The following is a 20,754-nucleotide window of genomic DNA, read 5'->3' on the forward strand; positions in this document are numbered from 1 at the left end:
TATTTTGTTTTCAAATTATAAAACTAATAGGAGCCTTCCGGTAAACTTTTCCATACAACAACTCTCCGTAAAATTTAGAAATACGTTTTTACACAAATTTGCATTAACGATCTTATTATTATTATTATTATATTAGTTTTCTTCGATTCCTCCCTACGGTATAAAGTAAGTAGTAGCAGCAGCGTCCATTTTGATTTTCTTCGATCGGCCATGTTGTCGTTAAGATGGCGTGGGACGTGCAGGTGTTTCTAATGTCGTTCCATCGTTAATTATTCTCACTGTTATTATTATTCCTTATCGAATCTATATCGCCCGTAATTTTCTACATTAGATTAAAGCGAGGAGGATACCAAAAAAAGAAAAAAAAAAAAAAAAAAAAAGGAAAGTAACGAATAAAAAGTAAGGTTATAATAAGAAGTAATTTAGGAAATTATTTACAGGGGTTGGGGGGGGAGTTGTTATATACAGAGAAATTGACGGATAGAAAATGAGGGGGAATTAATAAAATCGATAGGGGAGGAGGGTCAAATATTTATCGACGATTTTATTTTCTATTTTCTGTGTCGTATTTACAGTTTACGGTTCAAATCTCTCTCTCTCTCTCTCTCTTTTCTCTTTCTCTCTGACTTTTCATTCTCATCCGGTCTCCTCTACGTATCTCTACATTAAAATAACGGCACCTTGGCTACGACAGAGACGGCAATCACCGCTTAACGTGACTCCAAGCCTCTGCGACCTCGAACCCACGCGGCCTCGTAATCGTTGCCTTCTCTCTCTCTTTCTCTCTCTCTCTCTCTTCTCCCTCCTTTTTCATTCCTCTCTTTCTCTTGTATTAATCGGAATAAGAGAACAGACTTATCATCGTAATCGACACTATTGCCAGCACGGGTAATAATAATAAATCCCTTGAAACATTCATGTTGAAAATTTTATTTTACCGTTTAATATCAAAAAGAATATCATCACATTATTCCGCACAAAAATGTATATATGTATCCTAGAATTGAAAATACTTGCACAAAATGTCAAAGGTTAATACAACGTGTGAAATCATCCGGTCATATATATGAGCGAATTTGATTTGATAGAAAAACACATTCCGGGATTATTTTTCAAGCTCACATTTTAATGCAACATTATTACACACAATGCTGCTGCACATTTATATTTTTCTACTGCAAAAGTTTCGTATTATTATTATTATTATTATTAATGTTATTGCGATCGAACGGTTGTAGGCTTCTTAAATGGGGAAACGGTAAACTTTCAAGATGGCTTACGCAATTGCGCGCGCGCGCGTATGTGCACTAAACGCGCAGAAATAAACACATCGGGTCGTTTGTGTATGCGCTTACTTAAATATGCCACGCGTAGTCGTGTCGTCATCGTCGTCGTCGTTGTTTTTTTTGTTTTCCAGGGTATAGAGTATAAGTGTATAGTAGTAGGTGCCGGTTACCAACTAACAAACATGATTTCGTCAAGTGATATCGATATTTCGATATCTTTTTCATGATACGCATTATTATATTTGTACGGTTGTGTTGTGTTTCGTAAGGACACGATATTACATCTAATTGAAAAATTTTTAATACACCGGAAGAGATAAAAAAATAAAAGAAAAGAATAGAATAAAATAAAAAGAAAAAAAAAAGAAAAAAAAAGAAGTAGCGTTAATAAAATTTAAGCTCGCAATAGAGATACGATGATGAACATATAACCACGCGACGACCCTTACATTACGATGATGACGACACAAACTATAGGTCAAGCAAAAGAAGTGGGAAGGGGGGGAAGAGAAAGAAAAGAAAAGAAAAGAAAGAAAAAGAAAAAAACGGCGGCGACAACGTAGAAGAAGAAAAGGCGGTTGGCGAACGTATTTGTATGTGTGTGTGTGTTTGTGTCCATCCCGCAATTGCAGGAAGTCGTTTTCCTGCCATAGTAGCGCACGATCGCCATCTTCGGATGATAAGATTCTCGCGTTAGACCGGTCGAACACATTGATTGTATTATTCTCTTCCCTAGACACTCCTGCAACGTTTATATTAGCCTCGATTTTCCTACAAAACTATATAATCATTTTTCTTTACAAAAATGGAGTTATATATGTACGACAATTTAACGATCATTTGTGTATTATACGAAAAGAAGAAGAAGAAGAAGAAGCAATTCTCTTCCAATAAGATTTATATTTCTCTTTTGCACTTCGATCGGAAAGTGGGAATTGCAGAAGGGAGAAAAGAGTGACTAGATAGTAGGAAATCTTTAGAAAAGAAATAGAAAAATGATGAGGAGAAAGAAGAAGACTACGAAGACTACGAAGAAGAAGAAGGGGATTGGTAAAGGTGTTTTTCTTCCATCGGGAGAGAGAATTTTGCGCTGGCTTAGCACACACACATTCAAAGAAATGAAAAAGAGAGAAACGCACACACACACACACAGAGTGGTGGTGTTCTTCTCTCTTTCTCTTTGGGTTCTTTCGTACGACGTCGCCGATGTTAGGAATCGTTCCTCGGTTTGCCCTAGTACGATGACGAAGAGACGAGAAGGTTGGTAATGTGAAGGGGGCAAGAGAGAGAGAGAGAAAGATAGAGGAGGGGTAGGAGGGTGAGAGGGTTGGTGGTGGGTAAGGGGGAGTGAAAGAGGGAGCACCACGGCGAGTGGAGCGACGTTAGTATTTTGGTGTGGTGGTGGGGGATGGGAGAGTGCGAGCGAGCAAGTAAAGTGGGGATGTAGGGGTGGGGAGGGGATAGCAGGGCGTCAGCTGCGTATTGCCGCACGGGCAAAGGGGGTTGGGGGCTGGGGCGGACGGACGGGACGGCAACGGAGTCCTAAGTGGGAGAGAGGGTAGAGAGCTCGAAACGAGTAGAGCTGAGTCATAGCGCTGTTGCCACGTCCTCGGCTGGCCTCGTTGAGGCGCCCACCGTCGTTCTAGCCGCTTGCTTGGATAAGCGCTGTTGCCACTTCTTCTTCCTTTTCGTTTGTTCGTTTCTGGCCTGCTTGCTTGCTTGCTTGCTTGCTTACGACGTTTTCCTGCGACGCGTTTTGCGGTTCTTACATTGGGTACTGTTTCTTCTATTTCGTCTCGTCCGTCGTCGTCATCATCATCATCATCATCGTTTTATTCTCGTCTTTCTGCTTTTTAAGAATAAGATAAAGAAGAAGAAGAAGCTTTTCCGAGAAATTTCTTCCCTACCAGGATTTTCTTTCTCACGGTTGTGGGGTTGTACTAAATATGTTCCTTGTTGTTATTGGTTGTAAGGTTACTGTTTTGTAGTAACAAGGAAAAACTTCATTTGATAACGAACGAGTTAAGGATTATCTTTTGTTTAATCATTGCTATATGTAGAGACAAAAAAAGAGAGAGAGAGAAAGAATCGAGTTCGCGGAATTGATGAATATCGATCGGCCATTTATATTTTTTTTCTTTTCATCATATTTCATTCTCGATTGAATTTCTTTCTTCTTTCTCTTCTTTCCACCCTTCTCTTCATTCCATCTTTTTGTTTTTTATATCCAGCATTGACAAAGCTTACTTTAAAACCTCTTCTTCTCTCCTCTTCTCTTCGAGGCTTCTCTCTCTCTCTCTCTCTTTCTCTTTCTCTCTTTTCCTTCACGTATTGGAATTCATGAAGAATGTTAGGTAACGTCGAGGTTAATAGGAAAGTTTACGGGCGTGGGAGAGAAACAATATGAAAACGACGACGTCGCCAACGAGATAGGTTTTATTCTGAATTTTTCTCTCTTTCTCTCTCTCTCTCTTTTTCTCTCTTCAACTCTCCTCTAACGTTTCCGGGCCCACGTACCAACGTCTTTGTGGTACCGGACGATGTTTTTATTCGGTTGAAAAGAGCCAGAGTGCGCTGGATATGCGAAGAAGACGAGAAGGAGCATCGAGGGGAAACTACGAGGGAACAAAAGCCTTCCTCTCTCTCTCTCTCTCTCTCTTTCTTTCTCTTTTTTATAGCATCGTCTTCTCATCGTCGTCGACGACGACGACGACGACGACGTTGTCGCTGCGTGGTGCTGCTCCCGCATTGTTTTCTTTTTATTTCGCATTTATTTTCGTAGAATCCGCTAAACCATTCATCCGTTGGGTTTTACTCATCACGAGAAATCGGCCGCTCACTTCGGAAACTTCAAACGAAGAGAGAGGGAAACTTTCCAAATTCGTTCAATCGCATATATGTTTTTTTTTCTATTTTTTTTTTTAACCATCACTCACCCATTCAATATAATATTTCATTATACGAATATTTTATGCATACGGTGTTACGTAAAAATCATGCATAAAAACTACTCTCATTTCTTCGTTCAACGTCGCGAGAATATTAGGATCCGCCATGTTGCGCATTATCATCGCCATTTTGTAATTAGCAATTCGAAGAATAATGGATGCGTCTAATAAAAAAATAATGACCGCCAAAGAAGTACACGTATATTCATTTAATACATCTCTATATAAAAATGCGAGAATGTAGATTATTTTCTATAAGAAATTACATCGAAATGTAATTACGATCGTTGTAAAAGAAATGAAATTTTATCGTTAAAAAGTATTGAGAATTTTTGAGATCGAATTTGAGCTTCTAGGAAAATGATATTTTTGTTGAGGTTATGTACGTCGCGTAGAGGAAAGTTTATCTACGCGTCATCGGCATATAAGTTTATCATCGCTTATGAGATATGAATATCGCATATGTGCGATAATTAAAAAATACGATACGTGGTACGCATGTATATGTGTACATTCGAAATCAGCCCAGAGGAAGAAGAGAACACACACACTATATACTGATAATACTTTTGCAATTGTGTGCCTAACGCTGATGAGTTTACGGAAGGCGAGTTTCTCTTTTCTTCTTTTTTTTTTTTTGTACTTCTGTGCTTTGTCCTATACGTCTCTCTCTCTCTCTCTCTCTTTCTCTCTCTTCACCCCTGCGCCTCTTTTCCTCCCCTCTCTCACCCTCAACTCTTAACCGTGGGCCGATGTATTGATTTCCTGTTCGTCTCCTGTTTCAAACGTAGAAAGACGAACGATTGGTCCGAGCACTCTCAACGTTTTCGATCATAGCACGTTTTGTGATTCTCCTAGGAAATTTATTTTCTATATGCATGTATACTACATTTGTATAGGGGATATATATGTACATGAATATACGTAGATACACACACACACACAGCATATACAATATACGTTGGATGCAAAGAGATTTATGATTTATGCCAGCTCGTGAAAGACGAGAGCAACGCTCTTAAAAGTTAACGAACGCTGCTGCTTCTACGTGTTTCTTCTATATTCTAATATAGTTTTATCATAAAACATGAAAAAGAAAAAAAAAGTAATAAAATAAAATTACATTCATCTTTATAAAATAATTTTATATTCACGCGCATACCGTGCGTCATTTGAAACTCCCGCTAGTATTTTTCAACCCGTTTCCAAGCTGTATGTGTGTGTGTGTGTGTCTGTCTCTTTCTCCGTCGTTCTAGACAGAACAAAATGGCGGCCGGACGAGAGATATTATACGGCATATAAAATAATTAAATTGCGAGTACGATCGAACTGTCTCTTGAGAGAGAGAGAGAGAGAGAGAGAGAGAGAATAATTTTTTCCAAGGAATATATGCACTAATTTACAACACACTTTTTCACGTAACACTTACAAGATTTTCTTTTTGTACATTTAAATAAATCCTCTCTTATATTACTCCGTTTGAAAAGAAATCTCGTTATATCGTAATATTATCGCGTAAGAAAAGAGAAAATGTTTGAAAGAAAACTAATCCGTTTGAATCCTCGATCCAGTATCCCCGATCTGACCTACAGTGAATACCTGAACACAATATAGAGTTCAGAGGATATATACATGTATATATTTATTATATATACACACACATTCTCGTTTTGTTAAACCCGAGGATAAGATAGAAGAGTTCGTCTCGCATTCGTCGAGAGCAGCAAGCAGATAGAAGGAAGAAACGAAGAAGAAAAGAAGAAGACTGCTATGGAAGAGAGCAAGCAAGTCCGTCGAGTAAAATTCCTTGACGCGCGAGCAGTGAGCAAAGAAGAATAAGAAAGAGAGAGATAGATATGGGATGGCGAAGAGAAAGAGAAAAGAGAGAGAGAGAACTCGGTTTTGTTTGACGGCGGGAGGGCCGAGGTGGGTTGAGGTTGGTTGGAAAGGGACAAGTGGGGTAGGGGACGACATGGTTCACGGCTCGCTTCGCTAGCCAGTCGGCCAGCCACCGTGGCACTCGATTTCCCCTCTTTACCCCATCGGCAGTAGCAGCAGCAGCAGCAGCAGCAGCAACCAACCCAACCAACCAACCTTCCTCCATTTTCCTTCTCTCCTCTACGTATTCGCACGACGCACCACGGAAAAAGACGACGTCGCCCGATGTGTGTGTTCGTGCGTGTTCGTAAATGCCCTCCTGTGTAGGAAGAAAGAGAGGGAGAAGGAGAGAGGGAGGGAAACTTCTCCTCGAGTGCCTTCGATCGTATGTACCGCCGCTCCCTTGTATGCCTTCTTATTTTACTGAGGGAACGTGAGGGGTCGAGAGAGGGTTAGTAGAAAGGTGACAAGGGGTAGTGGAGGAACAGGAGGGGGGATTGGGATGCCGAGGTGAAGCAAGGAGAGAGGAGAGTGGAGTGAAAGAAGGTACGCGACCGCGACGCAGAACGCTATCGCTCCTTCTAACCGTCCGTTTGTTCGTTTGTACACGTTCATTTGGTGTGGTTCGAGAACCCTGCTGCTGCTGCTGCTGCTGCAGCTGCGACGAATCGAACGGCTTTTTTTTTGTTCAAGAATTTCGCGTGAAATTTTCCCCGAGAGAGAAACGCAGTATTAACAGGCAGACAGACAGGCAGGCAGTCAGTCAGTCAGACAAACAGACAGACAGACAGGCGAACATACTGCAGTAGGCAACAGCACACCGAAGAGTTTTTTCACTTTGTCCAATTGTCGTAGCAATGCCTGAACAAAGGTCCTCCCCAAACTCCTCTAAACCCATCTCATCATCATCGTCATCCCATTTTCATTTTTGTTTGTTTCGAAAACACGATGAGCAAGCAGCAGGAGCTACTTAAACGTTTCTCTTTTCTTGGGATATTATTCAGTGGCGAAGGGATTTTTTTCATTTGGTTTTTAAGTATCATCACTCGACACCATCACACGATTTGAAGTATTGATCTCTAGGTCCTAGATTTGTGATAGTAATTCACGAACGAAGGTATATTATAATCCCCGATGTATTTTAGGATTCATTTTTTTAATTAATTCAACGAATTCAACTGGTATAGGAGGATCCTTCCTGAGGATGGTTTTTTTTTTAGATTACCCAGGGTTTTTAGGATTTACGATACATTTGAGAGAAAGAGAGAGAGAGAGAGACGTGAGATGATCATCGAAGACCTTAAATAAAATATATCTCCGTGATCATTTTGAATTAGATCAAATTCTGTTCTCTCTCTCACAGTTTCTGTCCCCTTTTTCTTAAGGAAAATATAGTATTTTATATCTCTCTTTTTCTGGCAGTAGTAGAAGAATTCTTTAGTTGTGTCGTCAAGCCCGAGAAAACGTAGAAGAGAAACTTGCGACGCAACGCGACGTAATTGCGCATCGGCCCATCTGCGAATCGGATCACACGCTTTAGCGAGGAACCACGCCCCATGGTTGTGATGTTCGATCATTAAAACCAACGGACTTCCGAGGATACGACGACGAAGTATATTTTACTTACGAACGCGAGGGAGAAATTAAAATGGGAGAGCAAAAAATATAGGGGAAACCCAACAACAACCCACGGCACGCTGATGGTGTTGTACAGCAGCAGCAGCAGTTAAGGTGTTCAAAGTCCCGTAGCAAAAGAACGTATTTTGTTGAACAAAAACGTTGTTAATGAAATTAAAAAAAATTAGGATTGTCGTATGCAAAAGTTAATCAAAGAAAAAGAAGGAAAAGGAAGAAAAAAAAATCCACCATTGTTTTTTCGGGGTTCAATTTTTGCGTAGAAGAAGAAACCCCCTAAGATAGAGAAAATGATATCTATCCCTTTCTAACGACGTTGAAATAATCCGAGTTGTGTGTTGGTTGAGTTTTATCTCGCGAATCTTCTTATCCCCCTCTCTTCTCGACCCTCTTCCAACGAGGCATATATGTTCCCCTCCTCCTCCTCCTCCTCCACCACCTCCTCTCCTGTCTATCCGTGTATCCTCATTTTTTATTCCCTTTTCTTTTTATAAAATATATATATTATTTTTTCTTTACTACTTTTTATCAAGAAAACAAGTCGCGAAAAACTCCTCGACTCAAAGACGAGCGCAAACGGACCCTTTTATAATATTTTAGGGTTATTTTACAGTAGTTATCCAGTCGAGATAGATTATTATACTGCTAAACATTTTCTCATCGAATACTTTTGAAAATGAATAATTAAAAACGCCAGACAGAACTAAATATAAAGAAAAAAAAAATAAAAATAGAAATAAAAGAAAATGATATTCCCGGTGCGTTCTTCTTCCGTGGTTATATTATTATTATTATTAATCCTATCAAATGGGGGGAGGAAATATTATATATCGGATATAAAGTTTCCTTTTTCGATCGAGAGAGAAAAAAAAAAAGAATCGTGCCCTTTTTAAATAAAAGAGAGAAAACTGAAAACAGAAGGAGAGTAAGTTTATAAATACGTGCAACTCGCGCGAGATCAGCCGATCGACTCGCTGAGAAAAGTCGAGCCTTCGATATCTGCGTCTGCGCGTAGCTACTCTACAAACGTTCGACCAATCGCAGTGGCCCTTTCATCATCCTCTTATCGACGATTATTCCCCACTCCTCGCGCATTGTCAGAGCAACCGTGAGAGAGAGAAGAGAGAGAGAAAATGAGAACTTGCTTGCTTCTCCTCTCAGCGTACACCCCCTTCTCACCCTCTTGCCATCCAAACCTCCCCTTATTTCTGCGTCGAGGGAACTACGCCGTCATTCTCTGGTGTTCGTCTTCTTCTTCTTTCCCCTCCTGCGCCTGCTGCACCTTCTCCTCCTCCTCCTCCTCCTCCTCCTCTTCCTTTTTCTCTCCTCCACCTCGTCATCATCGATGGACGTTATACTACCCGTGCTTCTCCTCCGTGTATTATTCTTGCCGAGCAGCAAGCAGCAGCAGCACCAACCAACCAACCAACCAACCAACCTCCTCTCTTTCTACTTAAAACTTCATTCTTTTTATTCTCATTTTTATACAAGATGATACAATATTCTCTCTTCGGAGAGCTCTCCTTTTTTTTTATTAGAATAAAATTAAAAAGGGAAATAGAAAAAGTAATAAAAACTGTCTGGGGGGAAAAAAGTAACAGGCGCGGTGCGTCGCGCGTTCGCGCAGCAGAGTCTCGTCGTCGGTGACTAAAAACGCGTAATGGCGGTGCGTAACTTTTACCGACGCCATTTTTTATATCTCTTTTTCTTTATTTCTCTCTCTTTCTCTCTCTCTCTTTCTGTGTTTCTCTACGCATAACGTCGTAGATATTTATATAAAAAATAACTTCCAAAATTTAACTTTATATTTTGATGATATATATACTTATATATATACCTTTTTCTTTTTTTCTTCTTCATTTTCTTTTCGAAGTAATCTTCTTTTTCTCGAATATATATCCCCCGGTGGAGATTTTCGATATCATCATACTCTACGTTTCCTTTTTTCTGTATTTCTGTTGTACTACTTCTGTGCGCACATTTAAAACCGAATAAAATACATGAAATATATATATATATATATCTACAAGAATATGGTATACACGTACATATCAGTTTATCTTCTTTCTCTACGAGTAAGCGAGCGAGGGAAAGGCTTGCCCGTCATGGCCGCTCTGCAAAAACATCCGCAAGGGCTTTTATCCGTACGGATCTGAATGCGCCGCCGGAGGAAGACTTCGATCGAGGTCTCGTCGTTTCTCCTCAGTGTGTCTCCTTTCTCCTCTTCCCTTCCTGCCTATCTGCCCTTCTTCTTCTTCTCTCTTCTTCTTCTTCTTCTTCTTCTTCTTCTCTTCGGCTTCTTCTTTCAGCCGCGCGCAAAAGCAGCGCAAATGCTTTTACACGCATGCGCACTCCTATCTTCTCCTTTCCTCCCCCCTCAAAGCCCCACTTCTTCGTCATCCCACCCCCTACTTTCTCTACCTCTTTACCACCACTCTCCCCACCACCTCCACCTCCTCCTCCTCCTCTTTCTTCTCTTCTTCCCCTTATCCCCACTTCCACCAGCTCGTCTCTCTAACCTCTATCCGTCTTTCTCTTCCTTCGACTTAATTTCCTCCGCTCTCTCGTGTCGGGTATCGCGAGAGGTTTCTACGGGCAGAGGATTACAGGGTCTCCTCCCTTCTTCGAAATCCCAAACGATCTCTCTCAACGAGAATCCCTTCTGCTGCGCTGTTGCCGTACTCTACCTACCATCAGAGTATTACCGTTCAACGTTGCCAACTTTCCTTCCTACACTGTCGTCTCTTCTTCTCCTTCTCCTCTTCCTCCTCCTCAACACACCTTCTATTACTTTTCAAACGTTCCACGGACTTTGCCTATCCTATCTTACCTTCCTTCCTTCCTTCCTTCCTTCCTTCCTTCTTTCGTTCCTTCTTTTATTTTCTTTACCTATTCTATTTCATTGGATGTTAAAATATTGATGCAACGACACATTTGTAGAAACAACAACGTCTAGTGTAATCCCCCCTCCCTTTTTCTTTCTCCCATTCCCCCTATATTTTTTTTCTCCATCCTTTTGAACTTTCACATTGAGGATAATATGCCATTTGAACTAGCGCACAATGATCTGATCACTATCACACGAATACGATAAGAAAAGACTCTTCTTTTCTCAGTACGTGAATCACTGATTCTTTTTTTTATCCCTTCTCTCTTCAAAGATGATACATGCTGCCCCCCTGTTATATGCAATTGTATAAATTTGTTTAGAAAAGATTAGATAAGTAAAGAAATAAACGTTATTTGTGCTTATTCTTCTGAGGGAGGGTTTCTTTTTTTTTTAATATTTACCATAAGAGTATATTTGACAATGATATTTGTTATCGACCGATCACCATAAACTTGACATTATGTATTTAGTATTTGGTCGAAATACAAATAATCTCTCGTGTAATATGTTTGTTTTAACAAATGAGTATTTAAAAGAATATTTGATTAAATGAATTTGATTTGTCGGATTACAGGTATGGACGCGTGCAGAGCGTCAAGCTGCTGCCGCGGGGCGAAGTGTGCCCTGTGGACGGAGGTTCCGGTGGTTCCCTCGGGGAGGGCAACGAGGGTGGTTCCGGTTCCAGTTCCGGCAGCGGCGGGGGCGGCGGCAGCGGGGGTGGTGGTTCCTCGATTAACACCGGGGGCGCCTCCGCGACGGTGGCGTTCATGGATATCAAGTCCGCAGCGAAGGCTCACGCGACTGAGCACACTCTGGACGAACGAGCCCTTACGACACAGTACTACGAGCCCCAGCATCTTCAACATAGATTTCCCTCGCACGGGTGAGATATATGCGGGATGATTTAATAACCTTTTCGAAAATGTTTAATACAAAAAACAATGCACAGTGGTGTACAACGTGGTTTCCTAAGTCTTTTAACCTTTTCGTTACTACGGGTGCCGACTATAGTCGGCATGACGATTATTCTACTTTATCTGTAGAGTATTTCTTGATTCTATTAGATTAATTATACTAAAAATAGATTTTTCAAGGCACGTAATATATTCTGGACATCAAAATAACGTTAAGGTGGCATTGAAAAACGTAAATGCGAATACCGACGCGCAATGTGCACACTTTTCGGCACGGTGTTTTCGAACTGGTGTAACGAAAGGGTTAAATAACAACTGTACTGAATAAAACAATCGTTGTTTTAATATGACTGGTATAATTTATATTGTTAATATGAAAAGTCTTACAAAATGATAGGTAATATATTTGTAAAATAAATTTATGCGTGGACGCCGGATATATACGGCGCTCTCGTATAACCCACAGGGGTCATCTCGTGGATGCCGAATAATATATGCAGTGCTCGAAGCGAAAGGGTTAAAGCAATTTTTATTTAACTATATTATATTCCTTAACAAACAATTGGCAATTCCCCCTAGGCTTGATACGAGGATACCTTCCTTGTTAGGATATGATCAGGTTCTCGGTATAATGAATTCAAGTTGCTAATGGGCAACTGGAAATAAACATGAACGTGAGATCTGAATATCTAATCTAGGTATATAATAAGAGTTACAATGATTCATAATGATCCCGTACACTTGTCGTTATAACTAAATGTGGATAAAAATCGTCATGGATCGTGTTGGAACGTTGAAACAAGCATTTTCAAATGTTTCTTATCGGCGCACTGTACGACGCGTGATGTTCTTCTTCCCTCTCTTATGACGAGGAAACCGATAACGATATTTTTTTGCTCGCTCGTTTTCAAACCACTCGCGTGTGTCGTACGTCCATCTTTTTCTTTTTGCGTTTGTGCGTTTGTGCGTGTGTGCGTACGTATATAAAAGAGCACTTTATACGATGAGTCACGTTAAGTCAAGGAATCGATTAAATCGCACACATTTATATACCGGAAGCTAGTTAAATGACATTGAAACGTCATTACACGTGTTAGGAGGTCTCTCTTCGTTTTCTTTTTATGTTTTTTATCGTGTATGGTCTTTGCCCATCCTCTCATATATGTGTGCATGTGTGTATAAGTTATACACACTTCCTTATACTCATAATCCTCTTCTAATCATACCTGAATACCATGTGTTGTTGACTACTGTAATATTTCAAATATGATATACAAAATGTCACAATATGGGATATGATGATGGTTGCTGCTCTGTGTAAAAAAAACTTCAGTGGGATGAAAAAGAAATTTAGTGAAACTCGTCATCGTCGTCTGTCAATTCGACAAGTTGACGACGTGTACCACCACCCCCACAAATGGATGCAGTGTTGGATTACAGTGAATTTGGATTAAATATAAGTGCCAAGTGTCGTCATCTTCATCATCGTCATCTTCATTCTCATCGTTTCGAAGACGGTGCATCATTGAAAAGCAAGTATGAATTGTTATTGAAAAGGTAAGTCATGGAAACCTGCTGTACGACCTTTTCAATATTTACCCTTTTCCTTACCAGAAGACCATACAGAGACAATATCAGTAGTACTGTCTGTAAAATTAAATGGAAAACGTGAAGAGAGAGGGATACCTTTAGGTGTATAGAATATGTCGACATCGTTTTTTGATGAACTACTCTCTACGATATCATCGATAAGTTCTTATCAACTGAAAAGATATCAATCACCCAACCTAGTCGCGTTGAATTCGATCGAACATTACGTGTTTTTCATATTTGAAATGCGTCGTGGACGCGCCAATCAACAACAACCATGACGACGGGGGGGCTGCTTGCTTCTCATCGATTTTCCTCACTAATTAAAGTATTTCCTGGAAATATTACAAGTTGCTGCTTTCGCGTAGTATTATCGCGATCATTCGTTTTGACGAGTAGTAAATTTATGATCTTTTCTTTTTTTTCTTTTTGTTTTTTTAACACGAACCCCCCCCCCTTCCCAAGAAATTGTCGTTCTGGCGTGGTTGTCTTCGGTCGATAAGGGAAATTTCAACGCCTCGTTGCTGTTTGTCTATCATTTTCTCTCTTGTTTTTTTTTTATTCCCTCAGTGGCCTTTTTTCGTAATTGCTTGCTTGCTTGCACCAACTCATCCAACCAACATCACACCACATCACATCACGGTGACGTGTAATAATAAAAAGCTTGTTTTATTTAATTACTTGGATCTGTCGTTAAGTAAAAAAACATGCAAAACATGCGTGTGGTAATTTCTGGTTTCTCATTAACCGTCTCCTCGATGACTCGTACATTTTACTTATTTTCTTCTTATGCTGCTGGAGAAAAAGTAATAATTAAATGCAGACAAAAAATATATAGACCAATAGCAACGTAAAGAAGAAAAAGTATAGAAGCAACCAGTTGTTGCAGGAAGTAGTAGTAGAAATAGGGTTCGCGTATGGATAAGAAATGATTTTATTTTACCAACCAAAAATGGGAAGATAGAAACAAACTTTTAATACTGGGGTTATTAAACGTTACTTTGGAATGCGCGCGTCTATTTTTCCCCCCTTCTTTCTCCTGCCCCCGCTCCCCCCTTCTTTCTGTCTCTCTCTTCCTGTCTCGGGTGAAATGTACCAGCAATGGCGTTGCATTTCCATGAAAAATTAGACGACCGTGACGATTTCGAAGACACGATGGATGGACGGAACGGAACGGAACGGAACGGGGACAGGGACCGCGGGGATATTGTCGAAGAAAATGACGACGAAGAAGGCGACGTTGCCACGCGTTTCGTCGTCGAGTGACGGAACGTCGAACCATGACGAAGACGAGGGGTGGGGGGGGGTGGGAGAGGGCGTACAACCTTATTGCGGGTGCTCAGAGGGACCTGTAAAAGGAGAAGAAGGGGGGGAGTTCGGCTGTTAACCGCCGTTCAGAGTCGTAATTATGAACGTGCAAATCCTCTTTCCTCCCTCGTCGCAGGTGTCTCCTCTTCCATTTTGTTTTAATCGTTAAATAAAATAACAATTTTCTCTTTCACAATTTGTGTTTATTACTCTTCGGAATATATATATTACTTAGGACGCGTTTGTTTCTGCGTAAGAAACTTTGACCGTAACGTAATCACATTGGTGATTCGTGCAAAATTTTCTTCGTTGAAGAGCGTGACGTCATTGTTTAATATTTATCGCAGTATCAGCAAGGTTTTATAATCTACTTATGAATCACAGACGCGTTTATAAATATAACCGGCGGGGGGGGGCCGCTTATCGAATCGAATCTGATGAAATTTCGAACTCGCGAAGCTAAGATTTAACGTGCAAGTCACGTTTTAATGTGTTAGAGAAAGAAAGAAAATTAGTTTGCGCGTAGAGGTTAGAAAGAAAGAAGGAAAGAGGGGGAGAGAGAGAAAGAGACAGACTAATACTTGACCATATAGATAAAGATGGCGTTAGACTAATTTGTCATGACCCTACCTTTCTGTCGGTAATGCGCATGCGCCTAGGTATGCTGATACGACTCTAGAAATATCTTATCGGGTATATTATTGTGGCCCCATACCGTGCATGCCAAACAAGTCACGACACATGCAAGAAGCTACGATTAACCCTTGCCCCCCCCTTGTATATTTTGCGTGTAATATATTACACACGCACATAGTAAATGTAATAATAATAATAATATATTAATATATTTGAGAAATATATATGTACTTAATTCGATAAGAATTTATGAATCTCAATCGGACAACAATTTTATTTTTTCTTAACGATATTTTTATACTTACGGGCGGGGGGGGGTATTTTGTTTCCTATGAAAAACTATGAGAATTAATATGACTGAAAAAATACAAAATTTGTTGAGATATATTCTTCTTTTTTTGAGGTTAGGAGTAGGTTTTTATACTTACGGGGGGGTATTTTGTTTTCTATGAAAAACTATGAGAATTAATATGACTGAAGAAATACAAAATTTGTTGAGATATATTCTTCTTCTTTTTTGAGGTTAGGAGTAGGTTTTTATACTTACGGGGGGGTATTTTGTTTCCTATGAAAAACTATGAGAATTAGTATAACTGAAGAAATACAAAATTTGTTGAGATATATTCTTTTTTTTTTTGAGGTTAGGAGTAGGTTTTTATACTTACGGAAGGGTATTTTGTTTCCTATGAAAAACTATGAGAATTAATACGACTGAAGAAGTACAAAATTTGTTGAGATATATTCTTCTTTTTTTTTGAGGTTAGGAGTAGGTTTTTATACTTACGGGGGAGTATTTTGTTCCCTATGAAAAACTATGAGAATTAGTATGACTGAAGAAATACAAAATTTGTTGAGTTATATTCTTCTTCTTTTTTGAGGTTAGGAGTAGGTTTTTATACTTACCGAGGGGTATTTTGTTTTCTATGAAAAACTATGAGAATTAGAATGACTGAAATAATACAAAATTTGTTGAGATATATTCTTCTTCTCCTTTTTTCAGGTTAGGAGTAGGTTTTATACTTACGGAGGGGTATTTTGTTTCCTATGAAAAACTATGAGAATTAGTATAACTGAAGAAATACAAAATTTGTTGAGATATATTCTTTTTTTTTTTGAGATTAGGAGTAGATTTTTATACTTACGGGGGGGGTATTTTGTTTCCTATGAAAAACTATGAGAATTAGTATGACTGAAGAAATACAAAATTTGTTGAGATATATTCTTCTTTTTTTTTGAGGTTAGGAGTAGATTTTTATACTTACGGGGGGGTATTTTGTTTCCTATGAAAAACTATGAGAATTAGTATGACTGAAGTAATACAAAATTTGTTGAGATATATTCTTCTTCTTCTTTTTTGAGATTAGGAGTAGATTTTTATACTTACGGGGGGGTATTTTGTTTCCTATGAAAAACTATGAGAATTAATATGACTGAAGAAATACAAAATTTGAGATATATTCTTCTTTTTTGAGGTTAGGAGTAGGTAAGAATAATTGCGCAGAAAACTTATTTTTTCCTTAACTCAAGCCCTTCCTCCTCGTTCTCTTTCACACAAACCACAACCGATAGCCTTCTTTGAATAACGGCGTCTATCCTCTCCGAGTGAGATGATTGGTTAGAGATCAAGCCACAAGAGAACGTTTCGAAATCTTCTCTTTCTTTCCTTTTCTCTCCCTCTTGTGGGGAGGGTAGGGGGGGTAGGGTTCTTCTTTCCACATCCGTGTCACGATTTGGAATCTCTACTTTGGCGTGACCGACGTGACACGCAGTAAGTTTTGTCCTTCAGTGTTGCGTTGGATTTTACAATGAACAACTTGTCTCCGTCGCGGATATCCTCTCTCTTGATGCATCACCACGGATAATCTCCGGCGGATGATCTTTTTTTTCTTTTCTTCATCCTTCGAACATGACTCGCATCTAGCATCAGTTAATTTTTTTCTTTTTTCTTTTTTTTTTTTATACCTCACGAGGTTACCTTCGTACGCATTTAATTCTTTCTTGCATACAGAAAGATAAAAGGAGATATTTATCTCTCCGACTCTTCTCAAGGTTTCAAATGCGTATCGGCAAATTTGTTTTAGAGGTGATACAAACGTATGAACGAGGAATAAAAGACTTACCTTGTCTTAAGAGAAGAGAGAAAGAAGAAGAACTTGGTATCACGATCACGTGACACTTGAGGGAAAAATTAAACAATCACTTAGGCATAAAGATCACGTTCATGAGTTATCTCAGCAAGCGCAAGATAATAATAATAATAATAATAATGATGATGATGATGATGATGGTGATGATTGTTTAGCAATCAGAGTAGACTAAGGTTGATTTGGTATGTTTCAGAAGTTCGGAGGATCATGGCCCGAGTGGCGGCAGTGGTTCCGGAGGTGGAGGCGGAGGAAACGTCGGCGTCGTCGGGGGTGGTGTTGGGGTCGTCGTCGTCGGAGGTAGCGGGAGTATCGTCGGATCTGGTGGCGGCGTCGTCGGTGGAGTCGGCGGAGTCGTCGGAGGCAGTGGTGGTAACCCAGTTGGCATTGGCAGCGGCGTCAGCGGCAGCGGTGGCAGTGGCAGCGGGGGCGGCGTTGGCGTCGGCGTCGGCGGCAGCGTCGTTGTCGGTGGCGGTGGCAGCGAAAGTAGTTTCGTCGTCGAGTCCAGGAGCTCACACGTTGGTTCTCACGGAGGTTCCCACGGGGGTTCCCACGGGGGTTCCCATGGGAGTTTCTACAGCAGCGGAGGCGGGGTTGCCGGGAGTGGAGGCGGTGGCAGCAACGCTGGCAGCGGCGGCGGCGTCGGCGGAGCAGGAAGCGGAGTCGTCGTTGTTCAAGGCCACCCAGTCGATCCTAATAGCGGTGATCCTGGTGGCTACATACCACGTGGACGTCCACCACCCGGTAGCTCTTACCACGTGACGTCGAGCAGGGCGAGGGATCGGCTTTACCCGAGGACAGGCCCTTACGGCTCCGGGCTGCCACCCCCGCCCCATTTAGATCGTCATCGGCCACCGTCTTCCTGGTCTTCTGCCTACGAGTCGTCTGCTTCATCGAGATATGGTAATGCACCTCCACCACCTTCACCGGCTACCAACGATTCCTACCAAGATGAGCAAGGTAACGCATTGACGTGAGACGACACTCCTCGAGGATTAGCCGGTTAAATATATATTTTTACATTATTTCGTCGGCTTATTCTAATGATTTGTTAACAACAATAGGTGGCGGAGGAGGTAGTAGCAGCAGCGTTCACCGACAACACAAGAAGCAACGTAGAAAATCTCGAAGCGGTAGCAGCTCGCCGAGCGGTAGTAGCCGTTCCGGTAGTAGCAGTAGTAGTCGAAGCGGCAGTTCCGCTGGTAGCACATCCGCTGCAAGCACATCACCGGGAAGCTCACCGCATCGTACCGGAAATGCAGTTGCAGTCACCGAGGATCGCAGGCCATTGGCGATCTGCGTTCGGAACCTTCCTGCTCGTAGCAGCGACACTTCCCTCAAGGATGGCCTTTTCCATGAGTATAAAAAACATGGGAAGGTCACGTGGGTGAAGGTTGTCGGTGCAGCGGGCGACAGATACGCTCTGGTTTGTTTCAAGAAACCCGAGGACGTAGAGAAAGCCCTAGAGGTCTCCCACGATAAACTATTTTTCGGTTGTAAGATCGAAGTTGCGCCTTATCAAGGATACGACGTCGAGGACAACGAGTTCAGGCCGTACGAGGCTGAACTGGACGAGTATCATCCCAAAGCAACGAGAACGTTATTTATTGGGAATCTCGAAAAAGATGTCACCGCATCTGAACTCAGGAAACACTTTGAGCATTTTGGCGAAATTATCGTAAGTTTAACACGATGGAAGAGACATATGAATTATTCATTTAAGCTGTATTTTGTCGTCGTTTAACGAAATTCCCTAAATTTCCGTGTTCTAATGTATATTTGTTTTTTTTTCTTTTTTTTTGTTGGATCCGGCTTTGCAGGAAATTGACATAAAAAAGCAAGGCGCTGTTTCGAGCTATGCATTCTGTCAGTATTCAGACATCGGTAGTGTCGTTAAGGCCATGAGATCTATGGATGGTGAACACCTAGGTGCGAATCGTATCAAACTTGGATTTGGCAAATCCATGCCAACCTCCTGCGTTTGGGTGGACGGAATAGGAGGTAAACCAACGTTTCACGTTTCTACGATCATTCAATCATGTCGATACATATATATATATATATATATATATATATGTATACATATAGGCATGCACATTTGTAATAAATCATTCTTCCGTTTTATAGATTGCATGTCGGAAAAATACCTGAACCTGCAGTTCAATCAGTTCGGTCCTATTACGCAAATCGTTGTGGATCGTGAACGTGGCCACGCGTTGGTTAATTTCGACCAAATAAGCTGCGCCCAGGCTGCCGTGAAGGAAATGAGAGGAGCCGCACTTCGTGGACGTCGTCTTCAAGTGGACTTCGCGTCCAGAGAATGCCAGGAAACGTTCTACGAACATCTGGAACGACAAGGAGTTTCTGGTGAAAAACCTTGGGACACCAGGCCATCGCCGGCGACAAACTTCGATGTTGCGTATGTATAATTATATATTTTATCTAATTATATAAATATATATATATATATTACAATAATATATTGCACTTTTCAAAATTTTTTAAAATCGTTCAAAGTAAAATATTTAAACAGTAAAACGTATAAAGTAAGTTATGATTTTGTTCATTTGTTAATGTTTGATAATGTATTGATCATTATTATTATTATTATTATTATTATATTATTATTATTATTACTATTATTATTATTATTATTATTAATGTGTAACAACTAATTTGTATAAATGTCTAGCTTTAAGTATCATCGTCACCCCCAAATAAAGAGCACAAAGTAGAATTCACGCGTTACTGAAAGGATTCATTACAGGAGGGAACGTAGCAGCTTTGAATCAGCAGTTACAGTATCAAATTCGGGCGGTCGATTTACGCGTTACGATACACCCCCAAGATCAAGGACAACTAGTAGTTACTCTCGTACTTCCGGTGGTGGTAGCACTCCAGGGGCCAGTCCAGCTCATCCAACTGCGATGTCGCGTAGCAGCAGACGGTCTTACCAAGATTCATACTACGAAGCTGATTACAACGAGCCGACTTCGCGCAGATTCCGAAATTACGACGAATACAGCCAAGGAAGCGGAGCCAGCCACGACGAATATCAGAGCAGCGTTCTCAGCGACGGCAAAATCAACGACGACGATTGTCCACCACCCCCGTCGTCTCGCAGGCATACTGTCCAGAGTGTCGTTACCAGCGTGGAACCACCAGTTCCACCACCACCGATCTTACCTCCGCCCGACATCAGGCATCTTCAAAAAGAGCGAGTTCATCTGTTGGAACAGCTCGAGGAGTGTCACAGCAGCGGCGACGAAGTTGGTTTTGCACCTAAGAAACGAGTCAAACTGGATGGAAGTTCAACAACGATACTATGCGAGGACGATGAACCTGAAATCGCATCCTTGATGGTAACTTCTCATTCCGGTAGAAAAGGCATGGACGTTAGACGCGTAAGTGACAGCAAAGTGGTGGTGCATCATAGTACGAGAAGAAGTAGCTGCGAGGGCAGGGGTCCAGGACCTTGTAAGCGTCGTCGAGATACTTCTAGCAGGTGAGATTGAATAAGTTAGA

The 20,754-nt window shown here is 40.9% G+C and overlaps 1 protein-coding gene and 1 long non-coding RNA gene across 4 annotated transcripts in view; one reads left to right on the plus strand and one right to left on the minus strand.

The window, feature by feature from the left end:
- Positions 1-20,754, plus strand: part of LOC122514783 (protein split ends) — a 75,974-nt gene that overhangs the window by 42,468 nt on the left and 12,752 nt on the right. The window contains exons 2-7 of one of the 3 annotated variants that reach the window (XM_043631816.1): positions 11,212-11,520; positions 17,426-18,189; positions 18,294-18,907; positions 19,050-19,230; positions 19,357-19,648; positions 19,985-20,734. In XM_043631816.1, the coding sequence (XP_043487751.1) occupies positions 11,212-11,520; positions 17,426-18,189; positions 18,294-18,907; positions 19,050-19,230; positions 19,357-19,648; positions 19,985-20,734 (2,910 nt within the window). The remainder of the gene's footprint in view (positions 1-11,211; positions 11,521-17,425; positions 18,190-18,293; positions 18,908-19,049; positions 19,231-19,356; positions 19,649-19,984; positions 20,735-20,754) is intronic. The other 2 variants (XM_043631819.1, XM_043631818.1) reach the window with 2 other exon arrangements.
- LOC122514784 lies at positions 9,470-10,190 on the minus strand. Its single transcript, XR_006303117.1, has 2 exons — positions 9,796-10,190; positions 9,470-9,716 (listed from the first exon to the last, which is right to left on the minus strand). It is a non-coding gene; the product is annotated as an uncharacterized LOC122514784 (long non-coding RNA).

This window comes from Polistes fuscatus, unplaced genomic scaffold (assembly GCF_010416935.1).
Source record: "Polistes fuscatus isolate 324 unplaced genomic scaffold, CU_Pfus_HIC Scaffold16, whole genome shotgun sequence".
NCBI lineage: Eukaryota > Metazoa > Arthropoda > Insecta > Hymenoptera > Vespidae > Polistes > Polistes fuscatus.